Below are 11,453 nucleotides of genomic sequence, written 5' to 3'. Positions count from 1 at the left end.
TTCAAACAACTGATTCGAAAAAATGAGCCGAAATCTAGCGCCAGCTATAGGATCTGATCTAAATCCGAAAAGAAATGGAATATCACATCAAGTTCACGTGGGCCCAATGAATTGGTAATACGGATTATTTCAGAACACGTGGATGGTATTGGACGACCTTGGAGTGAACAATGACCGGTATTGGGCCATGGGCAGCGGTGGAGTCTTAAATTTGGCCCTTATGAGCTGTGATCATTGATGCTGACGGAACATTGGAAATTTTCGAAGGCAAGTGCTGAAAATGAAGTGTACATGCTTGACTTGCAAATAAGGCAATTTTGCTTTCATGTGCTTTATCTTATTTGGGGTCAACTTCTTTTCTTGACTTCCTGCCAAAAGAAAAAGACTGAATAGCAAATGCAGAAGGACAATAATTTTGGTTAATCATGACAATTTTTTCTTTTGTAGTGTTAGTTCTAAGTAGACCTTCCAAAATATATCAGTAATTGGCTGCTCCCACAAAAAACTTGAGAAATCAACATTATTGTTAGTTGAGCCCTTTAACCGAATATTTATAACTTCCATAAATTGTTTTAATTTATAAGTGGATTAATCCGCCCATCGATAAAAGGATTTTATTGCAAAAAAAAAAAAAGGAAAAAGGTAGCTACTTCTTCAGTTTATAGAAGCTATAGTTTTGACCCGTGATAAAGGAAAATAAAGAAATAAGCATAAAAATTGAAAAAGACTAAATTGGAAATGCAAATATTGAATCAGTCAATATACATAGAATATTATTTGGAAACAATTTTAGAAAAGTGATGTCAAAGATCTTAACTCTTGATGGAGGGGGTTTGAAATATATTATGCGCTTCGGCTGAAATTAAGTATTGATTTTGAGAAATGTTAATGGCACTTCATTGTTTTAATGATATTTTCACAATTTGTCATATGATCTAATAAATGAAAATTATATAATAAAAATGATAGTAAAAGTATCATTAATAAAATGTGGATTGCCAGCTGACAGTTCCCTCGATTTTAACAATCTAAAGTAAATATCATTTCAAGTATGCTAATTAAATTTGACCGTGACATTTTTTTAAAAAAAATTGTTGTCTTTTACTCTCTCTTCCCTCCTCATAACTTTCTCAACCCCAAACTATTAGATTCAAGATTTAAGATTTGAATTCTAGGAGCCCTCTTTTGGCAACTGGATCAACTTTAGTGGTTATTAAACCACAAGAACCTAATCCCAAATTGAGCCTAAAGAAGAAATTTGGCAACATACTTTCCATCGGATTCCTAGCAATTGGTTGGGTACTTGGGTACATAAAAACTTCTTATTAGAGGAAATATATTGGGTTGGATCTTACTATTCCGACTTAATATTGTCCAAGCAGATAATTTAGAGGCACCCCCATGCAAATATATTTTTAATGAAATGGCCTTAAAAAAGAAAATGAAAGAGAAAAAGAAACGCAGGGGGAAGATTTGTTATTGGTTCAAATAAAACGTACCATAAAAGTAAGCCTACATTCATATTTACTTGTTGGAATTATGTTTACTTAAAATCCATACTAAGTTATTGGTTCAAATAAAATGTATCATTTTTAAGAAGTAGCAAACACAATTGGCCCCCAAAAGTGTAGTGCAAGAAATTGGTGCCAAATATCAGGTGCCCATGAACAATCCGGAGTCTGCATGAATAGAACTTTCCTGGTACTCCAGACCTTTGGTGTTCAGCTAGAGCGGTCTCTAGGGGCCAAAAATATGCCATGTGGATGTTATTAGTCCACTCGCAGGTTTGAGTATTGATAAGGAGCAGTAATAGGCATTGGTGAAGCGTAAAACATGGGACCGAAAGATAAGATCATGAAAGTTTTCTGTAGAAGTGATGAAAATTAGGTGTATTCAATTGAATGGAAGTCAATTTAAACGATGTTTATACTGCAACAACTCATGAATTCAAATGCTAATTTCTATGTTGTTTGACAATCTATTTGTGTAACAACCAAATTATATGCTTAAGTAAGCTCTGCACACTATGAATCCTGGGGTATTAAAAATGAATGACAAGTTCCCCATCTGGGCACTAGAAATTTGCGCGGAAAAAACTAAGTAATTACAACAATAGATGAAATCTAGCATTGATGAAAAACCAGTTAGTGCCTCTGCCCCTCCAACACTGGAATCAACAGACGCGTTATAGTAAAACTGCTGCTACAATGCACACAAGAAGCTCTACAAATAGAAAACAAAGCTAGGGTGTCAAGTCCTGTACGGTACCTAAGCTTCAGTCTGACTCTAAACCTGCACAAAGACAACCAATAACATCATATGGGAGTTCAAGGTCATGTATAAACAAGCATTGATTGCAGGGCGACAAGGATAGTTTCAAATGAGGAATTAGATAGGAAGAACCAAATTATCACTTCTATCTCAACTCTAGATTCAGAAACCTCATAATCCATCTCTCTACGTGGTCCCTTCCATGTTTGTAACACGCATTCCAGGCACTGAAAAAATTATATATGCTTGTTCCTTCTTTTGGAAAAAAGAATAAGTTCTAACCTGCCTCTGGACTAGACGAATGAAATCTTAAAAGGTTTGGGAGACAGATAGGAAGCGTTATAGCTGGATTATGATTAAGTAGACAATCGATTATGCAAGGTAGCAAGTCAAAAGGATAGATCATCTATATTTAACCCGTGGATGTGTTTCTGAAACATGGTTGGTTTAAGGAGGACTTAACTTGATCTTTCAATGGATCAAGGAAGCAGCAACTCATTACCAAAGACCAAATATACAAACCATGGCAAAACAGCCAAAGGTGCGGCATATTATTTGTTTCAGAGAGACTACAATAAACACCTGAAGATCTTGTGTGACAGACAAGTATTACTATAAGCTGTAGAGATGCTGTAAGAACATTATATATGAACTGGATGAGCAAACCACAGGGAGAACACCAAATGGATTATTATGCAGAACAAACATGTTTATAACTGAGAATAAACTATAATATCCATAATCCCGAAGGTCAGAGTAGCTTTTGGGAAACATGATAACTTCTACTAAAGTAAGTAATGCAGAAAGAATAGAGCATCCATGTTAAGGTTTCACAAATTCTAAGTAAATTATGCCCCATATGCAGAGCCCCCGAACAAACCCAGAGCTCAGGTGATCCAGTTGGACAACCGTCTACTGCCTACTGCAGTAGGCTTGTTTTGTAATGATGCTACAGAAAGTGTAGCCCAATTCTCTGCCCTCAAAGTCTGGAGAGACAACTGACAAAACCAAATAAATCACTCAGCCGCATCCCCCTTGTTTGACCACAGCAATTGTGACAAAAGACAGGGCGCTATCCAGAAAAACTATTATTATGTTTTATAAATCTCTTTTTCTAGCCATCATCACGTAGAGGAGGACCAAGTCTAGTTGTATTAAACCAGCTAGGTGGGCATGCATGCGGAGGATCCCAAAATTCAAAATAAGCTAAAAAAAAAATAGCAAAAATCCAATTTTATTGAACAGCATGACTATTTACAATGACTATTGGAGAAATTATGAGAACTAAACAAAGTAGGACAGATTGAACTTCCCGCTAGGATACAATTATGTCATATTTCTCCAAAAAAGCTACTAGCAACTAAATCCTATGATGGGAGCAAGGATACAATATTGGGCAAAACAAATAGGGCAAAGACAAAAAAAGTAAGATTAAATATACCATAGTGAGAAGCAACTTGAGATACAATGTCACATTTTGTGCAGAAACTCCAAGACAACAGCAAAGCCACCATATGGTCGTAATACATGGCCTAATGCCAACATCTGCAAAAGAATAAATATCTGAAGTCAGTTGAAACTCGCAATGCCAAAGAACAGAAGTCATACTACGCTAGTAATATAATCAGGAAGGACAGACTTTGAGACTAGGGTAAGCAATCAAGTTGTGTAAACCCAAAGAATGACATTGATATGGGCCACACGACAACGAATAGAGACAAGACACTTGAAGACAACAATATTAAAGGGAAACATTACCTCAAATTACACGTCACCCTTTGGTTTTTTCCCTGTTATGATCTGGAATATCTGCAGACCCCTACTAAATGCTTCATTGAACAAAATCCTTGTCTGCATTGACTGGAAACCAGGCAACCATGACAAAACTGCTACTGGAGCCAAGACAATCACAGCAAACATGATATCATACAAGCGGGCAACAGATACAACTATGTCCCAGATCATGGTTTTTTGCAAGAAGGGTCTTAGAACTTGGGCTATCAAAATGAATCCCCAACCAGTAGGAACAAAAGCTAACAAGCTTATGAACAGATCACCAAATTTGAAATGTGTAAATTCCAGCAATGCAATGATCACAACAATGACCAGAATAACAACAAGGAACTGAACCAGACGATAGTAGATATGCTCCTTGGCAGAGTATTTGTCCCGAGCATACACTACAATCAGATAAAGTCCAAGAGCCACCGCCACAAAGATCCAGGAAAGCAAGTAAACCAGAATGCTCTTACTTCCAGCAGCAATACCCAGCTGATATACAATGCCATACTGGAAAAAGAAGAAGCGCAGGTCCAAAATTATTTCCAGCACTTTCCCCCAAAGACCAGTCATCCTCAAATGATCCTGTTCCTCGTACCACCACTGTTCCCAGCTTTGTTCGGCTTTTGCAAACACACCACCTCTGTACCAAATCCAATTCATAAAATCATCAAAATCATAAACGGTCTTTAACCAATCAAATCCCAAAGGATTGAACATAAACGGTGCCAATAACCAGGACACCACCAGGAACCAACTTGAGATAGTCAGTAATATATAAACAAGAGTTCCCTTGGCTATAGGGCTGTATGAAGCATAAACAGTGAGTATTAGTCCCAGCTCAATTGCCTTCACAAAGTGGCTACGTGCATACAATCTATAGTTTTCAGCAAAGCTCTTATGCTGAACCACAAAACCACGCCCTGTTGCCCGGTATTTTGCGCCACCATGGAGAATAGTTCGTCCAAAATAATGGGCACGAGTTCCCATGGAAAATGTGTAGAATACAGATGAAAGCTGAAGCTGCATTGTTATGAATTCCCAAACAGCGTTAAGGAAACCATGCTCAAGAGAATTCTCCACAATCATTGGTAAGGCGGTGAAGATACCAAGTTGGATGATGAACTGTTGGTTCAAGATTGCAGCAAGTGCTCTATTATTGTTGGTTTCACTAGTAGCAGAACCCTCTACTCCACTAAGTGCCAAATACAGCCGGCCCCACAAAAATGCATAAACGGTTAGGACAATCATCATTGTATTGAAAAAGAATCCAACAGTAGAATAGAAGAATGAAAGCATCCTGAAGAAATCCAGCCTATGACCCAATCTATACACATCTCTGCTCAGAACTTGCTCGCCATTCCCACTAGCAACCTTTGCTTCAAACATTGAGACTTGATTTAAGCCAACATCTCTTCCCTTGCCAACTTGAATGTACTCATGGTGAGTGACATTACCACCTCGCAAAGTGCAGTTGAAGCCAGCAAAGATATCCTCACTGATGTTGATAACTCTTGAAGCTTTGCTTATGCCACCTCGTGTTAAAAACCAAAACCTATCAAACACATCAGGGTGGCCGTAATGCATTCGGATTTTCAAAGGATTAGCCAACACACGCTGGCCCAATGTTACAAAACTCATCTCCTGGGCGGACATAAACCATGCAAGTGATGAGACAGAGCCAGTGAAAATATGTTCACGAACTCCAAGAATAGTAGGCTTTCTAATACCATAGCGGTGTCTGAATTCCTCCAATAGGTTCCTCATTTTAAGTGCCTCCTCAAAATAGTTATCTTGGTTCATGTCTATAGTTTGAACGGCATCTCCCCTAGTGAAGATGAAGGCATGGTTCTGGTTCTCTGGCTTTCCCTCTCCAAGCTTCAAGGGACCAGGCAACTGGACTCGATAGATCTCAACTTCTTTTTGCAACTGCAGGTCATACTTCACAAGAACTGAGTAATAGGCCTTCTCATCCCTCCCAACAGTTACCTCATCCACATAAGCAACCCGAAGTGCTTCGTTATTTTGCATCAAGTACAGGATATCATCTGCATGGGGATCTTTTTTGGCCTTCTGAGACCCATATATCTGACATGCTACAACATAAGTGAACTTCATCAAAGCAGTCCCATACTCATGGCCTTTGAATAATAAATTCACTGAGCTACTTGTTCTACTCAAGCTTCTCCCAGAGGGCGACATTTCAGAGCTGTAATGATCCATGCTATCATTACGTCTCATGGAACCAAGTTCACGGGCTCCTTCCCTGATGTCCATCTCTGAGGCAGAATCTAGAAAGGCCAGCATTTTAAGTGCCCGATAATAATACATCATTCCTCTCACAGTACGGGCAAGCGTCTGGCCTCTGTACGATGCCCAAAGGCGAAGATCTCTTATCTTCCTTGTCCATAGTTCTTTCTCATCCACCATTCCTTCTCGCTTCATCCTCTCCAAGAAATTCTTCCAATCATCAGAATAAATTGTCTGCAGATAATAGAGCGTTGAGATCCCATCTTCATTCTCAGTACGAAGTTGTTCCTTGCTGTATAGCACTTCTTCGTTGTAGTAGGGAGTCAAAACACTGAAAGCCATCATTTTCTCAACCTGGGGAGCGTGGGGCATATTCATAAATAATGAGTTGCTAAAGAATGCAATTCGACGTCTTGCCTCAAGATTTGCTGGAACTTTGAGCATTGAATCATGAGATGTGAGAATCGTGTACAAGCGACGTGCCTGGCGATAGAATATCTCATTATCTTGACCAGGTAACTCAACTGAATTCTCAAAAAGCAGTCCAGAACTGGAAGCTGGCCTCTGTGGAGCCAAACCATCTTCCCTCAGTTGATCAGGACTCCTCTGCTCTTTGAGAAAATCTCGAATAGCAGTCTCATAGAGAGCTTGTAAAGCATTGACAACTTTATTAACATCTGTCTTTGGCTTGAGCACTAAATCAAGAAGTTTGACAAGCTTATCATGAATCTTCGGCAGTGCAGTCATCTTGTACTGTTTTGTGAACTTCTCCATCTGAACCCACTCGTCAATTTCTTGAAAGAAGGTCCTGATGATGGAATGCTCCTCACTGTTGCGTTTGACAATCTCCAAGAGGAAGTGCTTGACACTGTCATAAGATTCAATGATGGCACAACGCCTGTACTCATTCTTGGATACCTTGAACCAAAGCCATTTGTCAGGGGCATCCACCAGTTCCTTAGCCTGGCTAAGAGCAAGAAGGAGCTCATTACAAAGCAGTAAACATGGCCAACGGATCACCCGCACATTCCAGGTATTCTGTGGCAGTTCCAACAACTCAACCTCATGATCACTAATGATGTCTTCCTCCCTGAATATCAAGATAATCTCATTCCATATCAAGGCAAACTTATTTGCCTCCACCTGATTGGACTCAAGCTTCTTAAAGGGCCGGCCAAAACCATAGCGCAGCTTCAATCGATTGATGGCATCCCTGAACTTACTTTTCAATGAACCCCTAGCATGCAGTAGCTGCTCTTCAGGCATCAAATTGAATTGAATTGCGCTAGCAAAGAACTGAAACCTCAAACGTAACTGTTGCATATTCCGAATCTCACCCAAGTGCTCAAATAAGCCAACTCCCACACCAACAATTGCAGAGTAGATTGAATACCAGATCTGAATATCCATGAAGTAAATCACAACCACAGGAAGCCAAATCAGGCCAACTGCAAACCTGTTACTTCTGCTGAAAAACTCGTGCCACTCATAGTTAACATTTTTTAGGTCCAACAAAGCCTTCGTCGGAACAATCATAGGTTTGATCTGCATGAAGTAACTGAAGGCAAACTTTGTGGCAAGTACCACAACCCAGAAGAAAGTATACTTTATATTGTCAACCAGCCCTTCCCTCAGACCCCTACCCACAAATGTCCGACTCTGGAACCACCAGGACAGCATATAAAATATCCTCCAATTAGTATTCTCGAGGAAATTTCGGATCCAGGGCAATATAAACAGAGCCAAAGCCAAAATCTCTGGAACAATAAACACCAAAGCGACCTCAAGGAAATTCACAATCCTCCTATTTGTTGCTGCAGACCACCCCCGATCAGCATTCCTTTGTGACCAAATTCTTGCATAAAATGCCCCAAAAACCACAATCCACCCAGCTGACACCACGCTCTTCAACACCATCCTCACGCCAAGCATCTTAGTCTCCCTCGAAACCAGACTATACTGCATTCCGAAATCGAGCAAAGACTGCAAGAATCTCAGACCACTCCAAGTAAAGAACACGGTCAACACTTTGACTTGCACTGGCCGCCTTTCTAGCGCCTGCCATGGATACTGCCTCTGCTCCCAAGCCACAATTATGGCCGCCTGAAGGAACAAAATCAACATGATCCAAAGCTTGTCAAAGCTCCTAAACAGGTTCCAGAACGACCTCTGCTCCACAAAGCCCGTCTTCCCCACCTTCTTCCCCTTATTTGTGGTCACGAAAAATGTACTCCCAGTATCCATAGGCCATTTCAACTTCTCTAAACACCTCCTACTCCAGAAATACTCATTAATATCGTCGTAATTCCTCCAAGCAGAATGTGGGGCCGTCCCATTCCTACTATTCTCGACCTCAGCCTTAATCGCCTCATAAATGGGCTTAACAATCCGATTCAAAAATGCATTTTCCCCCGAAATCGAAGGCAAAAAGGGACTCCCAGTATTCTCATCAGTATAACCTTCCAAAATTTTATTCAATTCCATAGCCATATTATGAAATATAAAACATAAACACTCAGGAGCAAACCGTAAATTCGCAGACTCACCCCATATGAGCAAGTAAAGCGAGACATACAGCAGCTCCCGCCGGGGATCAGAGGCGTGACGAGTCGAATCAGAAATCCACACATTAGACTTCAACCGGAGAAAGGAGCACCAGCTGGAGTAATTCTTCAAGAGTTGCTTCCGGAACCGCCGGAGAACTGAAGGGTCAAGCGAATCAATATTATCCGGCGGCGGAGTAAGCCGCATCTGAGCATTGGACAAATGCAGAACCAGGTGCTCTCTCTGGTTCTTCACATTTGAAGCTTGAAACCCGAAAAACAAAGCCAACCAATCCAACAAATCGTAGTGAGGAAGCCACGGCGAAAACGGGGGTCGCCGGAGGTCACCAACGGCTCGTAAAGCAGCTGCAGCAGCGCGAACTTCCGGATACCGGAGAGATGGGTGGTCCGCGAGAAGATTATGGACGGGGATTATATTATAAACATCGTCCTCTTCAGCTCTGTGTTGTTGTGATGAGGGTGGAGGGTTGCTCTGGGGTTGACGGGTTGGATATTGAGGACCCGGGTTTTGCCGGTAAGGTGGTGGCGGACCCGTTTGAAGCGGTGGTGGCTGCCGTTGACGGTGGCCCATTATATCATGGGTGGCCGGAGATCTCAGATTTCAGATGGGCTATTTTTTTTTTTTTTAGAATCTTTTTTGGGGGATTAGAAAATTGGAGGGGTTTATGGGGGCAGGGAACGAGAAGAAAAGATGGGGAAAAATGAACAGGGGAGACTGGAGAGAGATGTTGTGGGGTGGATAGTGACAGAGCAATGCAGGGGGGCGCGTGAGAGCGTGGAAGATTTTGTACGGGGCGAGGAGGGGGACCCATTTGGGGTTTTTATACGTTTAGTTTTAGATTTGGATTTTGAAATTTTTGAATACTTGTAGAAATGAAGATTTGTGATTGATTAAGATGGTAATTTATTTTATATTCCGTGTGATAAGTAGGGATTGTGAAAGATTTGTTGTACTTTGTGCTGCGAGAGTTGCACAAAGACTTGGCATTAGCGCAAAATGAAAAAAAAAAAATTGGTGGGAACATGGATATGGGCAAACGCTGGCAATGAGGCAATCTCTGCGCATTTTGCATGTGGTTTGTCTAACGGTCAGCTTGGACAACTTCTCAATTCAGACAACAGAAGTTTTTTTTTTTTTTTTTTTTTTTTGGGAGGTGCGTGTTTTCTTCTTATCTTTTTCATTAAGCTAAGGACAGTTTTCTTTTTTTTTTGAAGAAAAAAAAAGTGCCTACTTTTTCTGTTGAATTTTGGGAAGGTAGGATTATTTAAATATTTTACATAGAGAAAGTGTGAGATTTACGAAATGGGAACAAAGGAATATAATTCATGATTTCTATACCTTAAAATCTTTAATTTTAGTCACCAGACTAACGTCTCGTTCATGAATAGAATTTTACCATTGTCAAACTATAAAGGGAATTTTAATTTTCATCATTTTGATGATGATTTTTATGCAGGGAATTCATAAATCTTTAAAACTTTCAATCCAAGATCGTAGTTTTGAGGGAATAGGGGTTGCAATTGGGATCTTCCCCTTTATTTTAGTTTCCTATTCGTAAGGGTCACTATCCACTATGAATGAAACAGGAAAAATTACCAAAACAAGCTTTTACGGAAAATTTTTAGTTTATCCTGTGCATTGATTTATGGAGGACCTGTACTTGTGGATATCGGGTAATTATTATTTTCTTTTTCTATTCAAAATCCACGGCAACATAAGTGGGGTGTTTGAGACAGCTTGAATGGAGCATGGACCAATGATGCTACCTTGTTCTTTTTTCCTTAGGTTGGTCATTTAAACTTTTGCTCTGTATTTGTTTTTTTTTTTTTTTGGTCAAACAAAATGCTCTGTATTTGTTTGCAGTTGTAGATATGGGATCAAACTCTGATTATGCATATTCAATGAAGGTAAATCTGCTCATTAACTACACTGTTTCAGACAAATACATAATCGACTCATTTCTTAAATTATTCTAAGACTAGTTTCACAGCTTTTAAGTAGTTACACGCTCAAAGGAATTATATCATGTTACAGAAAATCAGACTTATGCTATGCATAACTCAATTTGATTTAAATGACAATTATATGTTAGTCATTTTCTGCCTTAGACTTCGTTTGGGATTGTTGTGGTTTATAAAGAAACACTTCTGATACAATACTTTTAATATAAGTTTTTTTTTTTTTTAATTACCAAAAGTTGGATTTTTTAAGTTAAGAGAAATTAGTTACTAAACACTCTATAAGTACTTATAGTGCTTAAAGAAGGGCTTTTTTCTTTTTATGATTACGTAATGATACATGTTAATTTTCAAGACAATGAGAAAAACAAAAGGAGTAAAATGACAATTAGAAACCCCAAAAAAAAAAGCCAAGAAAAATCTGAACTTCGAAACCTCCACCAAATGACGGGAAAAGTGAAATCAATGTTTGTTTGGATAGAATATTATTTGAAATAATTATTATAGTATTTTTTGTGATGTGATATATGTGAGATAACAAGGTGGTTAAGAATATAAAAATGTAGGTTAGGAAATGTATTTATGATGTAGACAAAATATTATTTAGAAAAATTTGATCCAAAAATTGTC

The 11,453-nt window shown here is 39.3% G+C and overlaps 1 protein-coding gene and 1 non-coding gene across 3 annotated transcripts; both read right to left on the bottom strand.

The window, feature by feature from the left end:
- Positions 1–1,874: 1,874 nt before the first annotated feature.
- LOC113690270 (callose synthase 12) lies at positions 1,875–9,621 on the bottom strand. 2 transcript variants are annotated; one of them, XR_011815167.1, is made up of 3 exons: positions 4,030–9,621; positions 3,713–3,816; positions 1,875–2,292 (listed from the first exon to the last, which is right to left on the bottom strand). XR_011815167.1 is itself a non-coding variant. In XM_072051005.1 (2 exons), exon 1 carries the CDS (start codon positions 9,433–9,435, stop codon positions 4,036–4,038), a length of 5,400 nt encoding a protein of 1,799 aa, XP_071907106.1. In that variant the 5' UTR covers positions 9,436–9,620; the 3' UTR covers positions 3,490–3,816; positions 4,030–4,035. The 2 variants fall into 2 exon arrangements, 1 of the variants encoding a protein (XP_071907106.1); XM_072051005.1 differs by lacking the exon at positions 1,875–2,292 and having other exon boundaries at positions 3,490–3,816; positions 4,030–9,620.
- On the bottom strand, positions 6,315–6,395 carry LOC113691164 (small nucleolar RNA J33). The gene has a single exon (XR_003448576.1). It is a non-coding gene; the product is annotated as a small nucleolar RNA J33 (small nucleolar RNA).
- Positions 9,622–11,453: the final 1,832 nt, after the last annotated feature.

This window comes from Coffea arabica, chromosome 5c (assembly GCF_036785885.1).
Source record: "Coffea arabica cultivar ET-39 chromosome 5c, Coffea Arabica ET-39 HiFi, whole genome shotgun sequence".
In the NCBI taxonomy this organism is placed as follows: domain Eukaryota; kingdom Viridiplantae; phylum Streptophyta; class Magnoliopsida; order Gentianales; family Rubiaceae; genus Coffea; species Coffea arabica.
The sequence above is the reverse complement of the archived record's forward strand: the minus strand, read 5'-3'. Positions and strand labels throughout refer to the sequence as shown.